Below are 12,489 nucleotides of genomic sequence, written 5' to 3' on the forward strand. Positions count from 1 at the left end.
GCGGCCACCACCAGGGCGCGCGCCGCCTGCAGGTCTCGGGGCAGCGCCAGCATGGAGTCGTACACCTTGCACTGCATGTGGCCCGTGCTCTGCGTCACGCAGCTCATCCACAGGCCCTCCCAGATGGTCTGCGCCGTGATGATGTTGGCGCCCACGAACGCCGACACCTTCCACATGGGCAGCGCGCACGCCACGATGGCGCCCGCCAGGCCCGCCGTCAGCAGCAACGCGGCCGTCAGCTGCAGGCCCGCCCGAGACATCTGGCTGGCTTCGCGTGAGGACGCCCGCCAGCCTTCCCGCTGCTACTTAAGCAGCTGGCGAGGCGGCGCCGATTGGCCGGCGGCCTTGACGCAGATGCCAAACACCTGCGGAGGCCCCGGCGCGCGCGCGCGAGCGGCCCGAGACGCGACCGGCACGCTTTTGGAGCGCCGAAGCCTTGCTGTGGACACAAACATTGTCGGGGTGCACGGCCCATTTTGGTGTGCGCGTGCGGGCAATTAAGAATTTCTTGTCACGTGACGAGACGTTTGTCCACGTGTGTGCTTTTCGTGTGCAATCGGAAGGAGCCTCCGAGGGGCGCATTTGAGTTGGACGGTCTTGGTTTTGTTTGGGAAAGCTGGGCCTCCTCATCGGTGACCTCGCGGGGGGGGGCGGCATTCTTGCGGCGCGTCCAGACCTTTCCGGGCGGCCTCTGGTCTCCGCGAGGGTTCGCGGAAATTTAGCGCGCGGCCCCGACGCGGCCCGGCGCCCAGGAAGGTGGTGGCGCGCTTCCCGCTCAGAGCCGCCCGCCCCCGTTCACCAAAACCAAGTCAACCAAAGTGCTGGGCGTAAAAGTTCCTCCCTTCCCACGGCGCGTCGGCAACTGCGGCCTCTCGCCCGAGATGGAGCCCCTCCCCGGGTTAGGGCGGGTTGCCGGTTTCCCCGCGGCCGGTGGTTCGGGCACGTCTTTGCTTTCTGGGGCGCAACGGGCTCAGCGCTTGAGCGCGTCATCCCGCGGGGGGTTCTGGGCCGCTCCAAATGCATCCGCCGCCCGCGCGCCCGCCTTTGCCCTCGCGGGTCTCGGCTGGTTTCGCGGCCGGGGGCGAATGGCCTCTTTTCGTCGTGACCTTCAAAATATTCAACATCAATCAACGCTTGCTAGCCGGCTTCAGAAAGGGGCAGCCGTAGGTCACCTCACCCACCCGCACGCACCCAAATAAAAGCCCCAAACGCACTTTGGATTTCGCTTGAATCGCGGTGATGCTTTTTTTCAGGCCTCAACCATCCAGAAGCTTGCAAATCCAAAAAGTGGCGCTGTCCTCCAATTGCGGTTTTGTTTTTGTCTTCCGCCGCGCCTTTTTGCAGCCCCGCGCAACGAAAAGAGAGCGAGCGGCGACAGTTGCGCGCGGGCGGTCGATCCGGTTTGGGTGCGGCTCGCCAGCTGGATGCGAAAGGCTCTTTGTTCCTTTGTGAGTCAGCGGGCGCAAGTCTTTAAAACGCGCACAAGAAGGCTTTTTATTGTCGCTTGACAAATGGGAAAACAATCAAACGGGACCAAAGCGAACACCTTTCGAGAAAAACCTTCCTCCCCTTTTATCGTTTCCAGTTAAAGCGGCGAAACTCGGGCGGCCGTCCACCGTTTGGCGAGGGCTCTCCGATTTGTTTGCGTGGAAGATAAGATAAGGAACCTTTCTTTGTCTCACAATGGAGACGTTCGCAATTGACAGCGGCAACGTTTGGAGGGAAGAAAGTCGAAAAACATTTGCATGCCCAAAATACATGAAAAAAAATCAACTGCACACAGTACAGAATGCAATCGACGACATCAAATCGAAGCGTCTACGCAACTGCATGTCTGCATATTTGCATGCGAGACGCAGAAGTGTGCCGGTCTTGGTGAATGGCGTTGACCCGAGGGCTTGCGCCCGCCCGCCCGTTGCCTCCCTCCCTGCCTGTCTGCGTGCGATCGAGCGAGCGTGGAGAAAAGCGAGCGAGGCCAGTTGTGCTTTGTGGATCAAATATTTATTTACAGCGACTCCAAAAGGACACAAAAGAGGAGCTTGCATTTGTCAAAGTAAAAACGGGCTTTGGGAGCCAAACGAGCTTCCTGAGGGAGGGAGGGAGGGAGGAGGGGAGGGGCGAGTCCCCGTCAGCTTGTTGACGACGCCTCGGGCCCCCCGCGGCGTCGTCTCGGACGAGACGGCGGCCGCTAAAGCGCCAGAACGCTCCAATTTCACCTCGTCAGTCCAAAAGGTTTCGATGCGAGTGCCACTCGGTTGAGGCGGAACAGTTCAAGGCTCTCGGAAGGGGAACGTGTCGTTTGGTGGCCGTTCCGGACATCGGTTCTGGCGCGAAAAGGAGGCGGCGGCGGCGTTCGGACGTTTAGACGTAGTCCTTGCCGGACGCGGGCGCCGAGGCCTCGGAGCGCGCCACCTTGTAGCGCGCCGCGTAGGCGCCGTCGTCCTTGCGGGGGCAGTTGCAGCACAGCATGGCGCCGCCCACGATCATGAGGGCGGCCGCCCCCCAGCCGATGTAGAGGGCGGCGCCCAGCTCCCGCTTCTGGGCGCTGGACACCAGCGGGTTGTAGAAGTCGCGCACCACGCCGTGCGCCGTCCAGCACACGGGGATGAGCAGCAGCACGCCGGCGGCGATGAAGGCCGCCCCGCCGGCCACGCCCACCTTGGCCTTGGACCTCGGGTCCTCCACGCAGTTGGTGCACTTGCCGCCGGCCGCCGCCAGCAGGACGGCCAGGACGCCCGCGGCGACGGCCACCACGGTGAGGGCGCGCGCCGCCTGCAGGTCCGAGCTGAGCGCCAGCATGGAGTCGTAGACCTTGCACTGCATCTGGCCCGTGCTCTGCGTCACGCAGCTCATCCAGATGCCCTCCCACACCGTCTGCGCCGTCACGATGTTGCTGCCGATGAAGGCCGTCACGCGCCACATGGGCAGCGCGCACACCACGATGGCGCCGATCCAGCCCATCAGGCCCAGGGCGGCGCCCAGGATTTGGAAGCCCGCGGACACCATGGCGCCGGTCTGCTCCTCTTCTTCGTCGTCGTCGTCGTCGGTCGTTTGATTGCGGCTGGCTCGCAGGCTCCTCAGGCGCGACCGGCCGGGCGACTTTTCCGTGTGGGGCGGGACGGGCCGCGGAGCGGCTACATATCTCTGGGCCGGAGGGGGCGGAGCCGGGCGGGGAAACGCCTCGCCGCCGTCGCTGCCCCAAACCTGTTCCTCCAACGACACTCACGGCGAGGCCTTTGAGCGACAACAAGCTGACAGTTCGTCGAGCCCAACCCCCAAATCCGCCCGGCCCGGGTTTCTGCCGAAGGCGACCGTCCCCGGTGACTCACTTGCCATATAAGGCCACTTCCCACAAGGCGCGACCGCGCTCGCACACCAAGATACACACGCGAGTCACACGCTTGGTGAACAACACCGACTCGTTGGGATCACCCGTCGGCCTCGTGCGAGCGTCGAGCAAAGTCAAAAGCAAGCGGCCATCGCGAGCGTCCACGACACGCAACATTCCATAAGAACGCAAGCGTCGTCATGACGCAACGCTGACGATTAGGAAGGAACGCATCTGAAGTCGGAGGCGTCCCGAATGTTTTGATCACTTGAGCTCACGTCATCATCTGGATGGCCAATCAAAAGTGACACTCAAACGAGATCGTTGGCCGATTGGAGAAGGGCGCCGCGTGTATTCCAACGCTGCGGCGAGGACACCCACGTTCCGCTCCCCCAAGGGCCGAGCTGCCGGCCGCGATGCGTCGGGGGAAGCCGGCTTTGTCCCAAAAGGGCTCTGGAAGCGGGCTGCGGGCTTCCGAGGCAAGCGCGCCCTTGCCTTTTTGTCGCCACGAGACTCGAGCGGCGGCCACTTCCACCGGTGGCACAGTCATTCCAATTGGGGATGATGTGGGGCGTTCTCAGCGGCCGACCGAGCGTGAAATTGATCTCGGTGGCACGACGCGGACAACGGGCAGGCGAGATTCCGACATCAGCTGGCGAGATAAGCCGTTGACAACCTCTGTCCGCTTGGGTTCGTAAGCCGAGCGGCCCCCGGGGACCGACGACGCGTACCACGCCGGCGCAACTTTGCGAGAGCGACGAGCCCTCGACGAGGTGGCCGACGCCAGGCAGGCGCTCGATGCCGGCTTGGAAACAAAAAAGGCTTTGTCCATTGAAGACAACAGCAGCAGTTGTAGACGATGCAAATGTTCTGAAGAATGAGACAGGAAGAAGAAGAAGAAAAAGAAGAAAGGGGTCCAAGTGTCGGCCAAGGTCGCCTTTGAAGGCAACTTGTCTTCTTGCTGGCGTTTTTGCGGGGGAAGCAAACGAAGCAAGTTCCTTTGAGCGACGAGATCAGAGCTCCGCACAAGACAAAGCAGCATTCAGAGGCTCACCGTGGCCTTTTGCTCGAGGAGGAGGAGGGGGGGGGGGTCACTCTGCTGGCGACTCATTCATCAAATGTTGACGACAGGCGTGCGTGTCCGCCTCAGGGCCTCGTGAGCGTCCCGGAAGCGCAAGCGGAGGCCTCTCGCGGGGCTCCGTTTCGCTGACTTTTGTGGCGGGCGCTCGCCAATGACGTCACAAAGAGTCTCCCCGCAGTCCGCGGTCAATTCTCCGCTCGCCCGCCGAACCCTTCCGCGGACTTCCGGAAGCTTCCGAGTCGCCTTCTGATTGGCCGGGCCTTTTGAAACGGCGGCAAAAGACGACGAGCGACGTGCGGATGACGGTGATGGCCGATCGATCGCCGCACGGGGGCGCTCCCTGCCTGAATCCGCCCCCTTTTTTCAACCGGCCTTCGTGGCTTCTTTTTGTTTTTTTTCACCACTTCACTTGCGGTGGTTCTGTTTTGTTTGTCTCATTTGTTTGCCACGGTCCTTTGTGCTTTCATTTCAAATGCGTCGACGTGTTGCGCTTTTGGTCACGTCAAACACATTTCACATTGCGGCCCGATGTACAAAATGCGCGACGGACATCGCGACGCCGTTTGGTTTGAGCCCCCCGCCCCCCCCGAGCCTGCTCTCGGGAAGCGAGTGATTCACGCCACAGCCGTTGCGTCACGGTGTACCGTGACGTCAACGGGGCGTTCTCGGCGGAGGGATCCGCGTTGGCAATCCGAGGCGTTTACGAGCCCGCTGAAGGTTTCGATGACGCCGGAGAGCAATGAAGCTTCCCCATAGAAACTTGTTATCTTCTTTTACGGCAGGGGGGGGGGGGGGGCGCGCCTGCCCCCCCCCCCCCCCCCCCCCCCCCCCCACCCCCCCAGGCAAAAGCAAACTTGGTCAAGTCCAACTGTTTTTCTGTTGACATTTCTCGATGAAAGCAGCCCACTGACGCGCATTTGACCGCATGGCGGTGTGCGCGCCGTGGAAAAGAGACGTGGCAAAACACATTTGGATGTTTTCCCATTCAAGTCATCGTGTGACGGAGGGGCGGCACGCCGACCGATTGGGAGCTTCAGGGTTCCGATAGCCACTGGGAGCGAACGTCCGATCCCCGGCGTTGACGTAAAGCGTCTTTGCCCTCCCCGTATGTGCCCCGACATTGGCCGGCGACCGGTGCGTCGACGGCGTGCGGTGCGCATGCCGGGCCACTAGGTAGCGGCAAACGCTGAGGATCGAGACCGCCTCGAAAAAAATCGATTCCAGTTTTGGAGGGACGAGTCCAAACACGCGTCGACGTTTGAAACGATGGCGGAAAGTTTCCGACGCGACCCGGGGTCGCACGCGGTAGCTTTAGCCAACGCCGCAAGTTGGCTAAAGCTAAATGCGACCTTTCAACGACTTTTCACGGAAGCCGCCCGAGACCACCACAACTGAGAGGGACCGAGGGGGACCAAGTACTGACGCAGAAATGCTTTTGCCAAACACACGCACCTTGTTGCTTCCGAGTAATAGCGGAAGTCAGCCCCCCCATGTCCCCCCATGTCCCTCAGGGCATGATTTCAAAAAGAGTGCATTGTGGAAAATCCAAAAACAAAAGCCGACAAGATTCAGTTGCTGCTTTGCTTCGTAACAGCCGTCAAACCACGTCGAGGATTGTTTTCCAAAGTCAGAGCAGATGCTTGCCAAAGCCTTCTTTTGACACCCCCCCCAAACCCAAAACCCCCAGTCCACTTCCACAGAGACCAAGAGCAATGATCTGATGGGAAGACCGAGATTCGGACCGTCGGGACAATTTGAAGCCGAGCGAGGTCTCCAAAGGAGGAAGCCGAGAGCAAAATAGTTGGCCATGAATCTGATCGGCCGTCAATTAACCCAAGCGTCGTCGACGTGATGCGAATGGCCGCCCGAAACCGCTGTTCTTACGCTTTAGCTAGCGCTGACACGATAGCACGGTAGCGACACGTCACGGACGGATGCCCGATGGTGTCGGTTGCCGTCCAAAAGGGCAAGCGCGAAAGGCTTTTCTTCTATCTGGGTCGGTCTTATCGGCGCTCGGCGGGGCTAGCTGAACCGGCGCTAGCTGGCGAGAAGAGGCGCTCGCGATTGCGCTGGCACGTATGCCCGGCCAAAGTGTGTCGCGCTCGCTTCGGGGCCTGACCCACTTCTCAGTTCTGCGACGCGGAAGTTGGCCGTCTTCCGCAAACGCTGGCTTTGACGTGAGCTTCCTTGAAAAGAACTCTTTGGCAGACGTTTACGAGAACCCTGCGCCTCCGTCCCCCCGCGGGCGCGGGCCAAAACAAGCCGCGCTGACCCAATTTCTTCGAGGAGCGCAAGAATGTTGTCGCGCGTAAAAGATCTCGCACGTCAGGTTGCTGATTAACCCGAAGGTCAAAGGTGGGACACGTCGGGAGCCCTCGCTCGCCGCGACAACAACTCGGGATGCGACCGTGCGAAGAAAAAGGGGGGCGGAGCGGCCCCCGCGCTCAGTCATCGAAACGCGGGAAGCCGGACGCTGGATGATCATTAGCCAGCCACGGCAATAAAAGCGCACGGCGAAAGGTTCCGCCATAAAGCGGCCCGCTTGTTGGAGAAGCGGCGGCAGAAGCGCCACGCCCAAGTGGTAAAGCGGGACGGCCGTCGCCTCATTGGCCCGCCGAGGGTTGGACGCCCCGGGCCATAAAAGCGCTCGCGGATAAGGAATCGGCATCGGAGGGGACGCGGAAGCGACGCCGGCGGGAGGCGACGAGGACGAGCCGCGGCGAGGACTGAAAAGCGGGGAACGGCCTCTCGGCATGTCGTCTTTCGGACTGGAGCTGGCGGGCGTGTCGGTGGCGCTGCTGGGCTGGGCGCTGAGCGTGGTGAGCTGCGCGCTGCCCATGTGGCGCGTGTCGGCCTTCGTGGGCGCCAACATCGTGACGGCGCAGGTGTACTGGGAGGGCCTGTGGATGAGCTGCGTGTTCCAGAGCACGGGCCAGATGCAGTGCAAGGTCTACGACTCCATGCTGGCGCTCAGCTCGGACCTGCAGGCGGCGCGCGCCCTCACCGTGGTGGCCATCATCGTGGGCGCGCTGGCCCTGCTCGTCTCCCTGGTGGGCGCCAAGTGCACCAACTGCGTGGAGGACGAGGGCGTCAAGGCCCGGGTGACCATCGCGTCCGGCGCCGCCTTCATCGCGGCGGCGCTGGCCCAGCTGGTGCCCGCGTCGTGGTCGGCCAACACCATCGTGGTGGAGTTCTACAGCCCCGTGGTCCTGTCGGGCCAGAAGATGGAGATCGGGGCGGCGCTGTACCTGGGCTGGGCGGCCGCGCTGCTGCTGCTGGTGGGGGGGGCCATCCTGTGCTGCAGCTGCCCCCCCCGCGAGGAGAAGGCCGCCGGCTACCGGCTCGGCCGCGCGGCCTATTCGGCCGCCCCCGCCGGGTCCGTCGCCCGCGGCTCCTACAACAGGAAGGACTACGTGTGAGCGACCGCCGGGACGTTCTGGGCTCGCGACGTCGGGAAGGACCGGGCCGCGACCCACGACGGAACCCGTTAGCCGCGACAGACCCCGTGTGACGTTCCGGACCGGTCCGGCGCCCTCCTCGTATTTATTTGCTTAACCCTGAACCTTTGTGGCCGCCGCGGGCCCCGTTCCTGACTGGCCGTTGCCATGGAGACAAGGACGCCGACTCCGGCCGAGCGAATGGAACCCGAGGGCCGGTAATGTGCGTGATTTCGCCATTTTAATGTCACAATCATTTTTTTGTCGGGAAAAAAAATATTTCTTTTCTGTCGCCGTTTTTGTACGAGGTGCATGCGTCCAAATGGTTTGTGGCCGTTGACTTTTGTTGGAATGACTCGAACCCCCGAACAGATTGACAATCGGACCTCATTTTGGTTGCTTTGCTTCGGGTCCGCCCCCACAATGATGACATGAAATCAATACATGCAAATAACACATTTCAATTCCTTTTTTTTTGGGAAGGGGGGGGGTTGCAAATCATTTTCCTGATTTTATTGCTCATGTCCTTTTGGGAGGACAACCTTTGACCTTTTGCCCTCACGCCCGTGACCATGCGTTGAAAATGTCCCGCCGGCTTGTTTTTGAAGCAGAATAAAGAGCGTTTGTGTTGACCGTGCCCGAATGGACTTCCTTTCGCCTGAGCCCCACACGAGCAAAGCGCTCTTTGAATATTCAAACGGCGCCGGCAGCACCGAGCCAGCGGGCGCAATTGCGAGCCGCCTTCGATCGCCGGATGAGATTTCGGCGCCGTCGGCGCTCGTATCTCGGGCGGCGCGGACGAGCCGACTTTTCGCCGAGCGGACTCCGAGAGCCGGCCGGTGTTTACCTTGGGAGCGGTTATTCCGGTTTGTCCCTGAGCTCGGGATTGTTTTCCCCAAAACACGGATGCTGTTGAGGAAGCGACGAGCCTCTCCTGCCCCTTCAACGTGATTTACCGCACAATGCTCACGCTCTCGGTTTTCTCTTGATTGGCTGCTTCTCTCTTGTTCACATGCGTGGGGGGGGGGGGTCCCCTTTTCAAACGGTGGCAAGGCTGGAAAGCGGCTGGTGAGCCGCTTTCCAGCCTTGCCAAATCGCAAATCGCCGACAGACTCCTGAACAAAGGACATGACGGTCTGTGGCGTGCGATGTTTTGCTGGTGCCGGCGGTGGAACGTTTCCACCGCCGGCACCTCGGCAGCATCGGACGCGTCCGCTGCCCGCATCTTTTCGCGATGGCATGTTCTTTTTGCAGCCGTCGCCGGCCAAACGGAAGACGCCGTCCTCGCTGCTTTGGGCCATCGGCCTCCCTCTTTTTTCCTCACTTCAAATTGCAGACTTTGGCGGCCGCCTCCTGCCGCCATTGTCTTCCGACTGCGCGTGACAGAGGAAGCCCCGGGATGGAGAAAGAGGCGGCGAAGGAGGAGCGGCGGCAGCGCTCTCCTTTCTGTCTTCCGTGTCACTCCGGCAAATGTTTGTTTGCAGTGAGCCATCTGCTCGCCCGGCCCCCGGCGCAGGCACGCACGCAGGTAGCGCCCCTCCCCCACCCGCGCAGGTGCAGGTGCAGGTGCAGGTGCGTTGTTTTGCGTGGGGCGCCGAGGCGGGGCGTGGTCCCGGCTCGCCGGCCGTATAAAGCGCGCCGGTCTCGGCGCCGCCGCCTGACAAGCGCCACCCGTCGTCCGCCTCGGCCACGAAAGGAAGGAGCGTCTCGGCGAGGCGGCGGCCATGTCGATGGGCACGGAGCTGGCGGGCATCTGCCTGGGCGCGCTGGGCTTTCTGCTGGCGGTGGTGGCGTGCGCGCTGCCCATGTGGAAGGTGACGGCGTTCGTGGGCGCCAACATCATCACGGCGCAGACCATCTGGGAGGGCCTGTGGATGAACTGCGTGACGCAGAGCACGGGCCAGATGCAGTGCAAGGTCTACGACTCCATGCTGGCGCTGCCGCAGGACCTGCAGGCGGCGCGCGCCATGATGATCGTGGCCATCATCCTGGGCGCGCTGGGCGCGCTGGTGTCGACGGCGGGCGCCAAGTGCACCAACTGCATCGAGGACCGGGGCGCCAAGGCCCGGGTGATGATCGCGGCGGGCGTCGCGTTCGCCCTGGCCGGCCTGCTGGTCCTGGTGCCGGCCTGCTGGACCGCCCACGTGGTGGTGCGCAACTTCTACAATCCCGTCCTGACCAACCCGCAGCGGCGGGAGCTGGGCGCCTCGCTCTACGCGGGCTGGGCGGCCGCCGCCCTGCTCCTGATCGGCGGCGCCATCTTGTGCGCCAGCTGCCCGCCCAAAGAGCGCCGCTACAAGCCGCCCGGGATGGCCTACTCGGCCCCGCGCGCCAACGACGCCGGATACGAGCGCAAGGACTACGTCTGAAGCGGCCCCGTGGCGGAAGGTCACGGCTTCCTTCTGCCCGTGAAATCGTCCGCCGAGCGCGACCCTCCAGTGGTCCTGAAGAACAACAAAGCGCATTTCAAAAAGCAACTTTCATCTTTATTCTTGGAAATCAAGTAGTCGTCTTGTAGATCAAGTGTCGTGGGGGAGGGGGGGGGGGCTACCTGGAGCGGGCCGATTAGGTCTTTGTGTGTGTTAGTTGGTGTCGCGTTTCACTGAAACTGTCGCTTTCAACCGGCCTGCTCTCATTTTGCATTTGCTTCTTGAGCACAGATTCACTTCTGCGTGTGTGTGTGTGCGTGCGTGTGTGTGTGCGCGTGATCGAGAGAGCCCACAATGCGGCCTCCTCATATAGACTCCGACATGAAGTTGAAATCTTCCTGCTTTGCTCTCATGTTCCTTTTGTCGTTCCCGTGCGTGTGCTGTGTGCTTCGAGGTGTCGCGTTTCAGCGAAACTGTGTGTTTAAAGCAACCGGCTCTCGTTTTCTATTTGCATTTGCTTCTTCCTTGTGCTTGTGCTTGTGCGCGCATCATATTTGCTTGGAGATGGCTGCAAGGCCACCCCTCCTCCGCTCGCAGTGAAAGTGCCGGGCACAAACTTCATTATCGACATTTTGCGTGTCTTATAGAACGCGTTTTTGTCACTCTCGTCTGATACATTTCAATAAAGTCGCTCACGAAAGCTTCTTGTTGGTCTTCTTTGCCCCGATAACGAGTGTGAGCACGATGACAACGGCACACGACGGTCGGTCGCCATGGGGGAACACGCACGCGCGTTCGCCAGCCCGTGACGAGTCGTGAAAAACAAACAAAAAAGCTACTGTTGACTTTTTGGGTTTGGGATCCAACTCTCCCTCAATGACCTGAACGGAGTCTTCAAGGTCAAAACGGGCCCCTTTGAATTTGGCACGTACGATACGCCATGTGGACAACGCGTGCCGTCGTCCCTCGCCAGCTCGCTTTGCAAAAGCGAAGCGGATTGGACGCGACGTCACCGAGCCTCCTCCACATGGTGGGATTTGGCGGCTTCTCGTTTGCTTTCAAACTGGCCTTGTAGCCCACGCGGGCTGGTGAAAGGACACTTGGATTCTCTCCGCGTTCATCGACAACCGCTTCAAACAACAAATCGGAGGAGGGCAAAGACGGTCTCGTTTTTTAGGTTGATTCTAGATCGCCTCGTTTCGGACCGTTTCGTATTGCTGGGGCCAGCTGACCCGTCGGCAGCGCCTCTCCTTTTAACCTCTGCGCCGCCGCAAAACCAATTTGGCGGGAAGGGTGCTTCGTTGCCTACCTGGTTCGCGTGTCCAGGTGCGACGGACGATGGGGCGCATCCCTTCACGGCTGGATCTCTCACAACAGCTGCAGATGTAACGAGGCGGCGGCGGCGCCGCCCAGGACTCTCGGCCCGCGGGTGTCGGCGCATTGCGGGGATGCGTGGGCGCTTGACTTTTGCCTCTTTGTCATGACGTGCGGCTGTGCTTTCGGTTTTTGACACTTGGAGTGGGCCGCCCGCAGCGTGCGAGGCAACGGCGAGATCAACTTCCAATCCAAGTGGATCTCAGAGTCGAGCTGACGTTGGCACCGATAGGAGATGTCGTCCTGGAGAGAAATCGATGAGGAATTCTTCCCAACGCCTCGACTTTCGCCGTTCATCGGGCCGCAACGGAGGTTGTCCGTGCTCGCCGCCGCATCTTCCCATTTCAAAGATTTGCTCGAGCTGAGCTGCCGCGTCAGGAAAACGCTCGCAGGAGCTCAACGTTTGGGGCCGCGTCCCGCAGGCCCGGGAGGCGTTTACCCGCCCGTGCGCCGCGAACTCCCCCGGGCCCGCGCCTCCAGCCGTTTCCGTGGCGACGGCTCGCCCCATCCCGGAGGAACGGCCTCCGAGGTAGGAAAACAAGAGCGGCGCCTCCCGTCGCGCGATGATGACAAAGCGGCGAACGCGGCGTCTCGGCTTCATTGAAGCAGCTTGGTCCCATCGAGGCGAAGAAGCTCAAAGTGCGCCGACTTGCGGACACGAGGTCGACTTCACAAAGCGCCGCGTTTTGGATCACGCCGACGGTCTCTGGGAGCCGCTCCTAATGTCTCTCAGTTCGGATTTCCAAACATCGAAGGACACCGGCGCCTTGAGGTTCAAGTCGGCAGCAGGCGGACTGCCGCGATCCGAGCCGGAAGCGGGTCGAGGGGAAGGGAAAGGGAAGGCCGGGCCGGGCCCGGCCGGGCTAACTCGGGCCGTGGCAGGCGGAAGGGCGAGGGCGA

At 61.5% G+C, this 12,489-nt stretch overlaps 5 protein-coding genes across 5 annotated transcripts in view; 3 read left to right on the plus strand and 2 right to left on the minus strand.

Moving 5' to 3' along the window:
• LOC109532052 (claudin-6-like) overlaps positions 1-269 on the minus strand; it is a 641-nt gene extending 372 nt beyond the window's left edge. The window contains exon 1 of the mRNA XM_019896653.1: positions 1-269. Coding sequence (XP_019752212.1) covers positions 1-260 — 260 coding nt within the window. The 5' untranslated portion in view covers positions 261-269.
• mettl27 (methyltransferase like 27) overlaps positions 1-10,252 on the plus strand; it is a 26,671-nt gene extending 16,419 nt beyond the window's left edge. Inside the window, exon 8 of the mRNA XM_019896646.1 lies at positions 10,240-10,252. The gene's annotated coding sequence lies outside the window, so the exon portion shown is untranslated. The remainder of the gene's footprint in view (positions 1-10,239) is intronic.
• On the minus strand, positions 1,986-3,118 carry LOC109532049 (claudin-4-like). The gene has a single exon (XM_019896649.1). The coding sequence runs from the start codon at positions 3,004-3,006 to the stop codon at positions 2,362-2,364; it is 645 nt and encodes a 214-aa protein (XP_019752208.1). The 5' UTR covers positions 3,007-3,118; the 3' UTR covers positions 1,986-2,361.
• LOC109532048 (claudin-3-like) lies at positions 6,823-7,911 on the plus strand. The gene has a single exon (XM_019896648.1). It carries the CDS (start codon positions 7,163-7,165, stop codon positions 7,826-7,828), a length of 666 nt encoding a protein of 221 aa, XP_019752207.1. The 5' UTR covers positions 6,823-7,162; the 3' UTR covers positions 7,829-7,911.
• LOC109532050 (claudin-3-like) lies at positions 9,494-10,946 on the plus strand. Its single transcript, XM_019896650.1, has one exon. It carries the CDS (start codon positions 9,571-9,573, stop codon positions 10,213-10,215), a length of 645 nt encoding a protein of 214 aa, XP_019752209.1. The 5' UTR covers positions 9,494-9,570; the 3' UTR covers positions 10,216-10,946.
• Positions 10,947-12,489: the final 1,543 nt, after the last annotated feature.

This window comes from Hippocampus comes, unplaced genomic scaffold (genome assembly GCF_001891065.2).
Source record: "Hippocampus comes isolate QL1 unplaced genomic scaffold, H_comes_QL1_v1.1 scaffold22, whole genome shotgun sequence".
Lineage (NCBI taxonomy): Eukaryota > Metazoa > Chordata > Actinopteri > Syngnathiformes > Syngnathidae > Hippocampus > Hippocampus comes.